The sequence below is a fragment of the Passer domesticus genome, chromosome 2 (genome assembly GCF_036417665.1).
Source record: "Passer domesticus isolate bPasDom1 chromosome 2, bPasDom1.hap1, whole genome shotgun sequence".
Taxonomy (NCBI): domain Eukaryota; kingdom Metazoa; phylum Chordata; class Aves; order Passeriformes; family Passeridae; genus Passer; species Passer domesticus.
The window spans coordinates 123,308,600-123,323,785 of NC_087475.1; the positions used below are offsets into that span (position 1 = coordinate 123,308,600).

At 50.4% G+C, this 15,186-nt stretch overlaps 2 protein-coding genes and 2 non-coding genes across 10 annotated transcripts in view; 3 read left to right on the forward strand and 1 right to left on the reverse strand.

The window, feature by feature from the left end:
* The window catches only part of RCSD1 (RCSD domain containing 1), a 37,039-nt gene extending 33,878 nt beyond the window's left edge, over positions 1-3,161 (forward strand). For 4 of the 5 annotated variants that reach the window (XM_064411071.1, XM_064411074.1, XM_064411076.1 and 1 more), the window contains one exon: positions 67-3,161. In XM_064411071.1, coding sequence (XP_064267141.1) covers positions 67-777 — 711 coding nt within the window. In that variant the 3' untranslated portion in view covers positions 778-3,161. The remainder of the gene's footprint in view (positions 1-66) is intronic. The other variant, XM_064411075.1, reaches the window with a different exon arrangement.
* Positions 3,162-4,091: 930 nt separating this feature from the next.
* Positions 4,092-4,163, forward strand: TRNAP-CGG (transfer RNA proline (anticodon CGG)). Its single transcript has one exon. It is a non-coding gene; the product is annotated as a tRNA-Pro (tRNA).
* A 405-nt stretch (positions 4,164-4,568) lies between these two features.
* On the reverse strand, positions 4,569-4,640 carry TRNAP-AGG (transfer RNA proline (anticodon AGG)). The gene has a single exon. It is a non-coding gene; the product is annotated as a tRNA-Pro (tRNA).
* Positions 4,641-5,240: 600 nt separating this feature from the next.
* Positions 5,241-15,186, forward strand: part of MPZL1 (myelin protein zero like 1) — a 47,626-nt gene continuing 37,680 nt past the window's right edge. For 2 of the 3 annotated variants that reach the window (XM_064411079.1, XM_064411077.1), the window contains exon 1: positions 8,764-8,897. In XM_064411079.1, the coding sequence (XP_064267149.1) occupies positions 8,786-8,897 (112 nt within the window). In that variant the 5' untranslated portion in view covers positions 8,764-8,785. Of the gene's footprint in view, positions 5,341-8,763; positions 8,898-15,186 lie in introns of those variants that run through there. The other variant, XM_064411078.1, reaches the window with a different exon arrangement.

Sequence of the window (15,186 nt, forward strand, 5' to 3'; positions counted from 1 at the left end):
TTTGCTTTCCTGCTTTCCATTGCCACCTTCTTGACTGCTTCAATGTCTGCTTCTCCTGCCCCCCAGGTGCGGACGCGGGGATCGATCAAGCGCCGGCCTCCCTCCCGCAGGTTCCGAAGATCTCTGTCCGAGTACGGAGACGGGGAAGATCTAGGGGTCAGCTTGTCCTCCCCAGAAAACGGTGCCAGGGAAGATGAGGTCTTTGGGCCCAATGGAAAGACAGAGGAGGTGGAAACAGGGAGCAAAGAGCAAAAGAAACGGGCAGGGTCTGACGAGAAGCCAGCGTCAAGGACGGGGTCCAGCAGATCAGAGGATGAAGAAAAAGGGAGCAAAGAGCAGAAGAAACAGGCAGAGTCTGATGAGAAGCCCCCATCAAGGAGAGGATCCAGTAGATCAGAAGATGGGGAAAAAAGGGAAAAACAGGCAGAGGAAATTACTCCTCGCAAGAATAACACAGGGAATACAAAGGAGGAGGAAGTGTGTCATGACGGGCCAGGAGAGGAGAACTCTCCTCAGCCTCCCTCTGGAAACAATGAAATGTGTGACAGTCCCCAGGGAGAAGAGCAGCAAAGCACTGCCTGTGAACAAGGAGAGGGAGACAAGGAGAAGGAGGAAGCTGAAGCTGAAACAAAGGAGAGCAGTGAGAGCACAGACACACAGAGAACATCAGACACTGAGGAAACAGCACTGGCACCTGAAGCGCTGCAGGATGCAGTGGGATCAGGGACTGCCAGTGAGCCTTCAGTGTCAGTCACGCAGGACCAGGGCACAGCGTAGCTGTGACACACAGGTAAGGTGGGCCAGCCTGATTCTGGCTGCTGAGGCACCTGAGGGTTTTGCTGTTTGCAAAAATGGCAACTGTGACAGAACACAACAACGATTTTGCTGCTCCCCATATGCCAAAAGCCTCAGATCTCAGGCCTGCAGAGACTGTGAGGCAGTCAAACAACCAGCCCTCCTGGGTGGTGTTACAGAGAGGATGGAAAAGAAGCAAAGCTGATTGTGCATTCAGTATAATGGAGAGGCTCTGCTCATGAGGCACCCTCCTGCATTGCGGTTTTGAAAGCAATCTGAAAGTTCTTGCAGTAAAACGCACATTTCCCCAGCAGTAACCATGTACACACTATATCACTATGGCTCCTTACATAGAAATATTTATATGTGTGCACATGTTGTATGTATACATGTGTACATATATATATATATATGTATATTCCCTATGTGTTTAGCTTGTTAGCTTTGCCAGCAAACCCAGGGCACACCAGTTTCACAATCAGCTCTGAAAGCATGCAAGCATGGGCCTTTGCCACTGAAATAAAAGAGGATTTCCACTGGCTGAAGCAGGCCTTGTTGCATACACTTTCTTGGCTGTTCTGTAACCACTGATGACATAGCCTCAGATGCCTGAGGATGTGTCTCATCCCATCTCAACCACCTGCTCTTCAAATGCTTCCTTGGTTTGGCAGGGAGCAGCTGAAGGAAGGATTCCCGTGGTCAGGCTGCAGCTCACCTTTGCTTCCTAACACAGAAACCACCAAAGCACCCCCAGGACTTCCCAGCACTGTCTTTGCTTAGACCCATGATTATTTTTCATTATTTCCTTCCTTATTTTCCCCTCTCAAAAGGACACACCCCATCAGTGCTGAGGAGATTTAACATGTGGATAGGAGCCATCTAACCCAGTCGAGGTGGAAGCTACTGGAAAACCTTCAGTGGCAGGAGAGGAGCAGAATGCAGAATTCCCCTGAGCTCCAGACTCAGCACAGAGCTGAGTGGCCACTCGCTGGCTCTCTGCTTTGCACCATCATATTTTGGGACAGCTGGAACATGAGATTGTTTGCAATTTCTTCAGGATTTCAAAACTCAGGTGTTGGCTGGCGTTCCTTGGTGAAATCTGGGGACTGAGAGACCTGATACTTGATGTCCTGGAGCCAACAGCCACCACCACTCATGGTCCTTCTGCTTCTTCATCCTGCTCCAAAATGTGTTTTTCTTCTCCCCTGCACTGGTCTCAGATGAAGTTCGTCAGTTACATACATACATACATGTATGGTGCCTTTTTGGTAGCTTCTTTTAAAGGACTTTGGGTTTTAAAATTTCAGTAAATAATATTTTAACAATAGGATACAGTTACGTTTTCTCCATATGTGCTGTATGGCAGACAATGTGAACCCTGAACACGGGGAAAACTCCTACAACATTGATCATAAAAATATATAAATATAAAATATAAAAATAAAATCCCTTTGAAGTGGAGCTGATCTGTGAAGCAGCCACCTGTGGTAGGCTGATAGGTCCTGTGTGCTTCAGCTTTGGGGTGCTTTTAGTGTGGTGGAAAATGACAACAGCAGATTGTATGCAAAGGAAAGATGGGCTGAGTAGGTCAATAGGGCAGGTTCTCTTATCTGGCTCTGGGCTCCAGGCCAGATTTAGAAGGGCTGCTTGTCCATCACTCTTTCTCACTTCCAAACCCTACCCAGTCTGTTTTGAAACTTCTGGTGTTTGGTGGGCACCAAGAGCCACTCATTACAGAACGCATCCCAGCTTCCTGTATAAAAGACAATTAATTTTGTGCAGGTCAAAGAGGAAGTCTTAGCTGGCTGAATTTCCAGTGGCATGGCCTGGCTAAACTGGCAAAGCTCAGGCAGCCAGTCCCTCCAAAGCACTTATGCCCTGTACCAGATCTGCATTCACTCTTGGGCTACTGGAAGTCACGGGCTAGCAGTCACTACGATTTAAATCTGGAGGATATTTGGGGGAAGGTGGGTGTCAGAGCCTCACTTGACCCTCTTCCTGACAGCAGTGCCTGAAGCTGTGTTGGCCACACGGAACAACATGTCCGTGCTGTGACGTGGGCTGAGAGAGCCAGCAGCTCTTGCCCTCCTGAACCATCATGGCCTTGTTGGCAGACACGACCTCCACACCCTTTCTGAGCCATGCTGTGGAGCATTGTTGCCTTTGAATCCATTTTATTCTGCTTGCTCTAGCTTGTGTCCCAGGGCAGGCTGCAGTCGCTGGCTGCCCCTGTTTCCTCCCTCAGCAGTGTCCCACCTGGATGTGAGTGTACTGTACATATGTGTGCCTGTGTATGTGTGTCCCGAGCACGGGAATGGAAACCCGAGGGAGAAACAGAATAAATAAATAAATGGTGGAATAAAACCACAGCAAAGCAAAAATCTCTGTGTTTTTTTTTGTTTCCTCGTGGAGAAATGAAGAAGCCTGAGGAAGAATGGACAGAACTGGTAGCTGTAGGCAAAAAAAGGGGGTGAGATTTCCACTGGCATTAGGACTTCAGAACTTAAATTTAATATGAGAAGGAAGAGGGAGGAGCAGGACTTTTTGAAAAAAGTCTGGGATGCAGAAGCGTGGAAACACGAGGATGCCAGGAAGCATTCGCAGGACAGAGCACATCAGGGACAAGCGGGATTCAAACCAGGAGGGTGCTGTGGGCTCAGAACCCCCAGGCGGTGCCCGTGGCTCCCGTGGGCCGTGTCCTGCCCGTGGACCAGCCCCGGGCGGGCCCGGGCGCACCCGGGACACGCGGGGGCCCCGCCGCGCCGCCAGGGGGCGCACCGCCCGGCGCGGCCCGGCACGAACCAAACCCGCCGGGGGCGGGGGGAGGTAGGGGGCGTTGGGTTGTGCCATTCCTCCGCCTCCCCATCCCTCGGGAACGAGCTCGCCCGGCTTCCAGCGCCCCCGCGCGCGTGGAGCGGGAGTGGGAATGGGAGTGGAAGTGGGAATGGGAAGGCTGGGTTGTTCCTGCGACCCTCGGATGAGCGCGGGAGCGGAGAAAGCAGCGGAGCGCCGCACGGGCCGCTCCACCCCCCCCGCGGGCACGCGGAGCCGCCGCTAACGAGCGGAGCCGTGGGGTCGCGGGAAGGGCGATGCCAGGGATTACCCTGGGAAAGGAGACGGAGGGGGCGAGCAGGGAGAAATGGCCGCGGCCCCCGGAGCTCGGGAGAGCAGCCATGCGTTCCGGAGCGCTGGCGGGGTCGGCAAGGACAGCCCCACACAGGCACTGACGCGGGCGGCCTGGGCGGGAGGAGGCGGGACGGCACTGAAGTGCTGAGCTGGGAAAGCACCAACAGAGCGGCTCGTTGGTCTAGGGGTATGATTCTCGCTTCGGGTGCGAGAGGTCCCGGGTTCAAATCCCGGACGAGCCCGCCGGGAAGGGGTGCGCAAGCCCCCTTCCCATATTTTGCTGCCGCCGGGCCCTCCTGCGCTTTTGCGCCTCAGGCCCGCCCGCCTGAGGGGAGCCGGGGGCGCGGGGACGGCGCTCGAGCCGGTGCGGTGTGCCCAGGCTGAGGCGCTCGGAAGGACGAGGAGCGGCCCCGCAGCGCTGTGTCGGTGAGGAGGAAGGCGGGGGTCTGCCCGGGAAAAACGGGAGTAGCGATGCCCGGTGCCAGACGAAGAGGAGCGGCCGGTCCTTGGTGAGTTCTTAAAGCTTTTTTTGTGCTAAAAAGTAACGAGTGGGTCTCGTTGTCAGTCCCCTCCGTGCGCCTTCGCTGTGTGCGGGGGCCGCCGCTGCTGTCAAGACAGAAGAGGGAGAAAAAAGAAAAAAAAAAGCTGGGCTCGTCCGGGATTTGAACCCGGGACCTCTCGCACCCTAAGCGAGAATCATACCCCTAGACCAACGAGCCGCCGTGAGAGCAAGTTTCTCTCCCCTGCAGAGGAACGCTGCGATGGCGCCGCGCAGCCCCTGTGTGGGACAGCTCCGGCCCGTCCCGATCCCCGCGCTGCTCCCGGTTCCCGGGGGGGCACCGGCGCTTCCCCGTGGCTGCCGGCGCTCCCCGGGCTCCTAACGGGCACCGCGGCAGCCCTGTTTCCCTGTGGGTGCGAAAGCTGCTCGTACGCGGCGAGCCACCGACCGCGGCAGCCAGGCCGCAAACCCCAGAGCGGTGAGGGGAAATTCGTGGCTCATTTCCATAATTTGAAAGTGTACCACAGCCGAGTTGAGGTAACGTTACTTTGCTGACTTACAGATGATGATTTTGTGCAGACCTGCTTAAACAGAGAGTCTTGGAACGCTGGTGTTGGTCAGGCTGGGGGTCACTGTTACCTTGGCTTTTGCCTCTCTACAGTAATAGCATCTAAATTTTGCCTATAGTCCAATATATTCCAAGAAGCTGGGGGAAAGGTAGGAGGAAGAGACAGGAAGACAAATTGCTTCCATTTTATGTGCTTTCTTATGTATCAAGGTTATCAGGAAAGGTTGTAATGACTGAAATTGTTCCTTGCATAGTGGGTGATCCAAGACTTCTCAATCAAATGATGAAAAAGCCAAGTTATGGAAGACAAGACTGAGAGGGGATCTCATCAATATGTATAAATACCTCAAAGGTGGGTGGCAAGAGGATGGTGCCAGGCTCTTTTCAGTGGTGCCCAGTGCCAGGATGAGGAGCAGTGGCCACAATCTAAATCAAAAAGGTTCCACTCAACATGAGGTAGAACTTCTTTGTGCTGATGGGCCAGAGCACTGGAACATCTGCCCAGGGAGGTCATGGATTCTCCCTCTCTGAAGACATTTAAACCCCACCTGGACATTTCCTTGTGTAACCCGCTCAAAGTGACCCTGCCTTGGCAGAGGGGTTGGGATGGGTGATCTCCAGAGGTCCCTCCCAGCCTCTGCAACACTTAACTCTGTGAAAAATAGTTCCCAAACTCTTCAAAGTCTGTATGCAATTACTGTGCTGCTTGCCAGCTCTTGAGTTTTGAAAAAAACCCTGCGTTTCTATTTAACCAAAGTAAACATGAATGTGGCATTATCTGCTAGTCACGGTTTCTCCCAGCTTGCAGAAGAAAAAAATATTGCTGTAAGGGACACACAATGCTTTCTTGTGCAAATAGAGCCTGTTTTTTTCCTTTTTCTCTTATGTTCTTCTATTACTAATTCAAAATGAGTCTGCTGGGTGGGATATTTTTTTGCAAGAGTGCATATCCTTGCACACTAAACAGTATATACTGTGCAATTCCTCTAGGATGTACATGCAGGCTAAAGAGAAAACAATCAAAGCCACTAAAAATGTAAAAATCAGTCTAAATATATTTTAACACCAAAATCCTGCAAGCTACTAGAAACCTCTCAAAAAACAAAGGATAATAAGGATAACAAAGGTCTGAATTTCTAACATACACAGCAGGAAGGAAGAAGATGCAATATATGTTCCTTGGGACAAATTAAGTTGTCCCAGCACCCTGTTTCCTCTCTGGAAGTAGCAGAAGAGAATAATTTGATCATATCTATCTGGATAAATAATTTTCTGCTGTAAGTAGGCCAGATACTGTCCCAGGCATTCTCTGTACTGAACATCTGTGTTACTACACAACAAGCAGGGAAGCCAGGGCTGTTCCTGTGGCAGTGTGATCTCAGCTCTGTCAGGGAGGGGACAGTGCAGCTAAGGGCTGGGCTGTGTGTGGCCAAATCAGGTTTAGTTCACAAAAAGGGAACATGTGAGCTCTGTGAAGGACAGTCAATTTGAGAATAAGAAAAATGCAATATTTTAAAATATTTTTTGGCTTACTATCTTGCAAAATTACCCAGAAGGGTGAAGCTTGGCCTCTTCAGAGGATTGGACAGTTTTAAACTGTGCAGTACTGAAAGACCAGGAGGTGAGCAGTGAACTCTGAGTACTGAGGTGCTTCCATGCTGGTAAGGGCACTCCCAGCCACCCAGGAGAGCTGTGAGGTTGGGCAGAGCTTCCTGGAAAGGAAGAGCTCAGAGGGAGTATTTGAGGAAAAAGGGCTTGGAATGAAAGTCTTATCACTGCCTATCAGTTTCTGCTCCATTTGGAAAGCAGGGCTATTGATGAATTGGCTAAAGACAAAGAGCCAAAAGTTGGTACCTCATTTGACAAAAGAAGTCAAATGAGGTACCAACCAAACAAGGTGATATTTCCCTGCAATACAAAGAGTTGCCTGGGTTGTTGATATTTATTCCCAAGAGGTGCCCTGGATTTCTGCTAGCCTGGGTTTCTAGAAAACACGTTCGACAGTTAGATGAGGAACGTGCTCCAGAGCTTCCCCGTAGGGTATAAATAATGGATGCACAAGCTGTTACATTTTAAATCCCATGAGAATTTTAAGGTGGTGTCTGGCATCACAGCTGGAAAGAAAATAATCTGCCTGTGTTTTTGCAGCCTTGCTTTGTCACAGCCCTCCTCAGCATGGCACACGGTGGCCTTTCCTGTGGCCTCTGTCACCTGCAGATGTGATGAGGTGTGCAGAGAGTGGCAGAGAAACTGGTGGCACAGGGATCTGGGCGAGGACCAGCATCCATGGAGCACCGGGCATGAGCAGAGCCCCCGCCAGGCTCAGGGATGCAGTGAGCAATAGCCTTGAGATATGACTCAGCTTGTGCAACTTCTTTAAAATGCATGGCTGGGAAAACACGGCCCAACAAAGAGGTTCTCAGAAGCAAGGAGGAAGAGGGAAGGATGAAAGCTTGGTCTCAGGAGGCGTGTAGCAGCTGGGAGTCCAGTCAGCAAGCCGAGGGAAATTCCAGGCAGGTATTTTCAGGCGAAAGGCAAAGGTGGTTGTGCAGCAGGAGAGCTTCTGGAGGAGCTTGTGCTTACAGGCAGAGCACGCCAAAACAGGCTCTCTGAGTTAAAAGGGAACAACAGGCAGGATTTCTGGGGAGGCAGAGGAACCAGCACTGTCTGTGCTCGGAGCTTGCTGCAGCGCTCTCCCGCTTCCCCTGGGACAGACCGGCACCATGAGGTGCTCCCGGGGGAGCTCGGGGCTGGCACCGGGATCTGCTCCTGCTCTCACTTCCCTGCTGGAAACTGGGCACAGCTGGAGACTTCCACAGCTGAGAGTGCTGGGGCACCACGCCACAGTGCTCAAACAAACCGCTGTGCTCCTTACGGGCCACTGTCACCCCACAGCTCCTGGGGGATCTCGGCTGCGGGAAGCACAACTCCCGTAGCTGGAGTGACTGTCGGTTTTGTGGCTCTCAGTGATTGTCCAGACAGGCTCACTGCCAGCTGGAATGGTTGGTACCTTTGTACCGTTGGTACAAAGGCACTTGGATAAGCTTCCCACACTGCAGGGTAACTGTTGGACAGTGCCAGAGCTCGAGGCAACCCCGTGAGGAGAGGTTGAGGGAGCTGGGGATGTTCAGCCTGGAGAAAAGGAGGCTCAGGGATGGCCTTATTATCCTCTACAGCCACCTGAAAGGAGCCAGGTGGGGTTTGGCCTCTTCTCCCAGGGAACCAGCCACAGGACAAGGAGGGCATGGCCTCAAGCTGCAGCAGGGGAGGTTCAGGTTGGACATTCGGGGGAATTTCTTCACAGAAATGTTGATGAGACATTGGGATGGGCCACCCAGGGAGGTGCTGGAGAGGTGCTTAAGGAAAGGCGGGACGTGGCAGCCAGTGCCGTGGTCTAGTTGAGGTGGTGGCGTTGGGTCATTGGCCGTGCTCGGTGATCTCACGGGTGTTCTCCAGCCTCACTGGCCCGGCGGTTCGGTGATTCAGCGTTCCTGTGCCCCCGGGATGCTCCGGCCGGGAGCGGCCCCGCAGCGCCCGCGCCCTCCGCAGCACCGCCGGCCGGCCGCGGGGGGGCGCCAGCGACGCGCCCGGCTGGGGGGCGGGGCAGCGCATTCCCTGCGCCCATAGGTCCCCTGGACTTGACTGATGGCTCCCTTAACCAATCGCTTTGGAGCAGCGGGGCAGGGCGCGGGCGGGGCGAGCGGGGCGCGGGGGGTGTGTGTGATTGACAGCAGCAGCAGCCAACGGGCGGGCGGGGCAGGGGGCGGGGGGCGGGCCCGCGGGGCCGGGGGCGGACAATGAGGGCGCCGCGGGGAGGCGGCGGCGGCTGGAAGATGGCGGCGGGCGGAGGCAGCGCGGGGCGGCCCTGCGCGGCGTGGCTGCTGATCGCCGCCGCCGCCCTCACCGCCGGTGAGTCAGGGACCGAGGGAGGGCCGGCCGCCGGTTCGCCCTTTAACGCCGCTCCCGGGGCTGAGGGCGGTTCCGCGGGCAGGGCACGGCTCCGCCGCTCGCTGCCCGCCCGGTTCGGAGCCGGGTTGGTCCTGGCCGAGGGCCCCCGTCCTCGCCGGGGAACGGTCGGTGTGCCCGGACAAAGCCCCGGGAGCCGGCGTGGGCAGGGCAGGGGTGCTGCGGTGCCGGGGCAGTGATGCGCGGCGGCTGGTTGCACAGAATCCATGAGCTTGGAAAAGATCGCCGAGACCATCGAGCCCAGCCCGGCACCGAGCACCGCCGTGGGTTCCCCGCTCCGGGGACGCGGGTGGCGTTTGCTGGGAGAGCCGCGGGGTGACCGAGGAGTGGGGACGCTGGGTTTGTGGTAAATGACTGGATTCGGTCAGTGGTGAAGTATTTGGGTGGAGGGGAATTGTGTCAGTCAGATGATGCACTTATGACTCGCATAGGTGAAGAATAAGTGCAGAATCGCTGAATGGGTCGGGTTGGAAGGGACCACAGTGGGGTCCTCTGGTCCAGCCTCCCTGTGGGGCAGGGTCATCTCAGAGCACATGGCACAGGATTGCATCCAGATGGTTCTGGAATATTTCCAGTGAGGAGTACGAGGCTATGGAGCGGTAGGAATGGCAAGAGTGATGCTGAACTCCACTGTGGCTTATGTTTTCAGAGGGTTCCATGCATCACTTGGAGTCAACAAGTTACATGCATGTCCCATGCCAGCTTGCTGTGTGTAGATGCTGGGCATGGACAGTGAGGGAATACCCAGTATTATACACTCCAGATATCCAGTGATGGATGTTTTGGGTTGGCAGTACTTGCTGAGTGGGTAAAACTTTGTGAAGTACCTCAGTAGGAGACATTAAGAAACCTGATGCCTCCTCAGTTCACGTGTCCGGAAAACTGTGCAAAACCGTAAGTCTGTCTGGGAAGAGGTTTATTAAGAAACTGTGCTGAGTGGTAAGGAACTTCAAATTTATTTCATAAAATTCTAGAATGGTTTGCGTTGGAACAAATCTTAAAGATAATCTTGTTCCCATCCCACTGCCATGGGTAGGGACATTGTCCACTAAACCAGATTGCTCAGGGCCCCATCCATCCTGACCTTGAACAGTCCCAAGGATGGAGCATCCACAAGTTCTCTGGTGAACCTGTTCCAGTGCTTCCTTGCCCTCACAGCGAAGAACTTCCTCCTAATATCTAATTCCTATTATTATTCCTCTTCCTAAATCTGTTCCCGAAGGGCATTGTTTGCATTTGTTTAAGATGAGTGCATTTTGCAATAAAGAAGTAGAGATTGCTAAGGCAATTCCTGTGCATCTTCAGAGACAGACTTAGTATTTAGGATTAAGTAGGTAGATGTGAAATATGCATATATTATGGTAAAACTGAGATCTTTGGAAATACATATGGAGGCAAGAGAAGAAGGAAGAATATTTCCCCTGACCACAACAAAAGGTACAGCTACAGTAATGCTGTAGGTAGGTGGGAGTAGTAGATCATTGTAGAAGGTCTGAATTTATTCCCATGTTGGCTTCTTCTCTCTTGCACATCCTTACTCCTCCTGTCTGCTGTGAAAAGCAAGGTTTACATCTTTCCATGGGAATAAGTGATCAGAGTGCAGGCTCTTCACCTCTTCTGCATACCCAAAGGAGTCTGAGAAGGAAAAGTTGACCTTTCCCTGAGTTTGGGTTGCTAAGGCGTCCTAGGTAATCAGTGCTGTGCATTTCTTCTTGCCTGTGTCATTCAGGCTCCTTATGGTTTTTCAAGGGCCCTTGTCCCATTCCCTTTCCTCATGCTGCATTTTCCCCTCGTGAGAGGTTTGGAAATCAAAACCTGCCTTTTTTGGCGAGGGCAGGAGTGGTGTTTGCAGAGGGCTGTGCTGCTCCCTGGCTCAGGTGTGGTGTGTGGCTGGGCGATGTGCTGCACACGTGGCTGCCGTGCCTCGTGCCTGCTCTTCTGCCTCTTCATGTGCTCCGTGGCAGGTCTGCTCCTGTGGCCAGCAACCTGCAGACAACCTGAGACAGAAATATTGCTTAGGGTGCTGTGCTGTGCAGGCCCCATTAAACAGCACAGCCTGCTCTGCCAAGCCCGGTTGCTTCACAGCTAAGCACAGATAACACAGTTCTAGGCTGATTTTCATATGTGCCCCTGCATGTGTGGGTCTTCTTTATGCTCAGTCATCTGAAAACCCCATTGCTTCATTTACTTGTGAGAGTGAAGGATCATTGTCAAATGTGCTGTCTGTGATTCTGGGGACATTTTGTAGCATAAGTAGTAAATCTAGGTATAATCTCTTCTGTGCATGAGTGGGCCTGGAACAACCAGCCAAGAGTATCAAGATAATGGAGTATTTTGCAATTGTGCATTTGTAAGCCATGTAATTATGACTTAAAGTGGTATCCTGCCTGTGTTTGACATGAGGGTGGTGCCTGGTTACTTCTGGTAGTCTCAAAAAATGTCTAGCTATTAGTGGAAAGAATAATTATGATATTTTTTAATTATTCTTTTTGATACCAACAAAGCTTGATCATTTTTGAAATTAATTTTCTCCTACTGCCCCTTTTATACGCGCTCATACAAGTGCACGTGGGCACACACACATGGGTCAGTAACAAGCAGAGAATTGAGATGTTAAATAGCTCAAGTGCCTGTTACTGCTTTGAGCTCACCAGCCCGTTTCAGTTGCCGCTTGAAATGTTTCCTGAAAATGACAGTGTAAGAAAGGGTTGCAATGCTCACTTCGTGCCTGTGCCAGGTTTAGTCAGAATTCCTGTAGTCACCCCCGTCAGAAGCTGTTAGTCCTTTTAAGCTCAGCCCACTGATGCTGCAGGTGGGAACGCTGCCTTGCCTGCTCTGCTCAGTGGGTTCTGCAAAGGCAAAAGCTGGATTGGATAAACTTTCAGCTCACCTTGCCTGCAGAAGAGCAAAAAGTTCTTGAATATGTTGAAAAGTCTGTACCTTAATGTTTTGGTGATAAAATGAAGTAAGAGGGACAGATGCTTCTTGGCCCCAGCCATCCAAGTCTCAGTCTCTGACAATTACTTAATAGCATGCATAGCTGTGTTGCTTGTTATCTGAATTAAAATTAATTGTATTAAACAGCAATTCCACTGCCTGTCTGTGGACCCATCTTGTCCTGACTAGTGCTGGATATCCTGTGTCCCATACAGAGTTGAGATGGAAGACCAAAAAAATGAAACCTGGTATTGTCCTGTGCTGTTTGTCTTGAAAGATTTTAGTCTGAGTAGTTTCTAAAGACGTACTGTTTTTCTGGAGAAGTGCCATGTAGAACATCATCAGGTCATTTATCCAAAGCTTATTATTAGCACCTGTAGTGGGAGTTCTCCAAGTGTAGTGTGGTATGATGTGGTTTGATCATGCATGGCATACACTGCCCTTTCTACTGCCTGTATGTAATTAACAAAATAAACAGCCTGGTATGCAAGAAAATACATTTTTTTTTAACTATTGAATGCTAACTCAGGATATCCTGGGAATACATCAGAAAGCTGGGAGCTCTGTGTGTGAAAACATTAACATCCTTATGGCATATATGCTTTTCTCTTTTTTGTTTTGTTGTGTGTGGTTTGCTTTTGTGTATTATTTTAGTGGTCTGGGTTAGTGGCACCCCACAAGAAGTGATTAGCACAATGGAGAGGATATGAATATCTTGTGTAAGAGAAGGCTGTGCCAGGGGAGGACAAGAAGTTTTAAACTGGCTTTCTTGTCAGCAGAGAGACTTGGGGAACTAACTGCAGTGATTCACTGTTATCTCTGACAGCAGTCATGTGAAAAAGCAAGTGTTTACTTAGATTAGTGTTTAGCAGTAAGCAGTACCCATAGCACAGAAGATGTGGCAATGCGTCCTAAGGCAGGGTTAACATCAGTGTTTTTTGCTGAGCAGGTTGAAAGAAAGTTTTTCCTCAAAGTCTCTTTTATCTTTAAAGGGCTATTCTGTTTCTTGTCCTGAATGAGCTTTTTTTGAAAAAAAAATTGAAAATGTTTTTATCAAGTAAATGTATTGGTACTAATCTGGGACAATTAATTTAACAATGTTTTGCACTGGTTGCTTGTTTTGCATTGGCTTACAGGCCTTTTTTGTTTGTCACCCCTCCCTGACAGCAGATGGGCTGGGGGTGCATGACGAGTTGGGAGGGCACCACAGAAGTCATAGTCAGCAGTGAAAGCTGGGAAAAGGAGGAGGAAGGAGCTGTTTGGAATTACTGTATTTGTCTTCCAAGTCACTGTTATGCCTGACAGAGCCCTTCTTTCCTGGAGTTGGTGAACACCTGCCTGCTGATGGAAGCTGTGGATGATGGTTTGTGCTTTCCCTGTTAAACTGTTTTAATCTCAACCCTTGAGTTTTCTTCATTGTTAAACTTCCATTTCTCTCCCCAGTCGCACTGGGGGTGTGAGCAAGGGGCTGTGCAGGGCTGAGCTGCCTGCTGGGGTTAGCTCACAGTCCTTGCATGTTCCTTTTGGCTGTTGTGCCTTTCAGCTCCTGCATTTTTATGTATCTGTTGAGCTGGTGCTTTCCACTCGGTGCTGCTGCTAGGTTTTGGCTTAAAGTGCCCTACCTTCAGCGTTTCAAAGCAAATTGAGATTCTGATCCTTAAGGGAGGCTCTGGGCAGTGTAGCAGTTGTCTGTGGTTGGTGGCACTTTCAGTTCATGAGGTGGAGGTAAATCAGGGCAGGTCATCTCCCGGTGAGTGAAATGGCCATTGCTGGAGGCGTTTACAGTTGGCTGCAAGCCACCTGTTATTCAGTAACTTGTTTTTGTAATGTGTGCAGTGAAAGGGCTCCCACTTGGTAATAAATTCCATAAAGCTGTACGTGCAGCAGGAGTTTGGAAATCTGACTGGTTTCTCTGTCTTGAGGTGCTCAGATCAAGGTCTGGCAGGATCTGGCTTGATGGAAGGTGCTGCTCCAATCCAAGGGATGGCTCTAGAAATCACCACACGTGTAAACTGGGAAAGTGATGTACTGTGCTACAAGGAAGGCCATAAATTTTTCACAAAAGAAGTGTTCCTGAGAAAAAAACAGCTGAATAAGCTCCTACTTGGTGCTTCCTAACCCTCCTCAGCTGTACAAAACAGTATACAGTGGACTGGGCTAGGGTGTTGGTTTGGTTTGAAAGAAAACAATGGTGAAAGGGCTGTTTTGAACACAGATAGTTCCTGATCAGATTCATCTCGTTCTGAATGTGCATGTGAGCTATTTAAATTGGCACCACCACTGACAAATTCTTGTGGAACAATGCTTTGAAATATTTAGCATGGGCTTTTCCTTTTGGTTTTGTGGTTGTGCTGCTGCAGGTTACAGCTGGTTACGAGTTTGCTCAGCAGTTCAGTTAGCGAGTAAGTGTGAGATTGCTGCAAGCTTGGTGCCAGAGCTGGCTGCAGGTGTTCAGCAGTCCATGGATCAGTAAGGAATCTGGTCTTCCCAGGGCTGATTGGCTTGAACTGCTGAAGGAAGCCTCTTGTCGCACCAGAACAGATTGGCTGCATGAATACCCTGTCAGCTGAGGAGGGTGATCACTTCAATGATGTAATTTCATTTATCTTCTTGCTCAGTTAAATGGCAGGATTTTATTTAACAGGTTTTAATTGAGTCTGTATACAGGAGAAAAAATCCTGTGCTCACCTTTCAGGCTGGTGGAAATACCAATACTTGGCAAGAGATGGACATGATTCTGGTTCAGGAATGATGACAGGTGGGAGTGAGTGTTCATGGAATGCTACTGATACCTTGGGTGGTTCAAAGGAGCTTTTGCAGATGTTTCTTGGTGTGTATAGACTGAGTTGGTTGCAGCTTTGTGGATTGATTACTGTAGAAGGGTCAGGAAAAGGGCAGCTTCCTTTGTCTGATATGTAGGCTTTGCACTGTATGTCCTCATGAAATTGGTGTATCCACATCCTAAATTCTGCTGCCTAGTTTGTTTTGGAAATTGCTAGTTCCCATGCTGCTAATGATGGATTTTGTGAAAAAGATGCTGCATGCCATCAACAGTTGGCAACATGACTGGTGTTTTTAACACAGTTTCACTTGAGATAGTATTAATAACCAATAAAATAAAAAAGCCTGGAGGGAAGATTTTGCTCCAGCCAGCAATATGTCAGTCTCTACTGTCCACTCCATGGATTTGGGTTTTGCTGTTGTTTAGTTGTGGTTTTTTAGTCTACAACTTCTGATCCTTAATACTCTCATTTCCTTAGTAGTTGTGACAGTTTTAGTGGATTACTATAGCAAT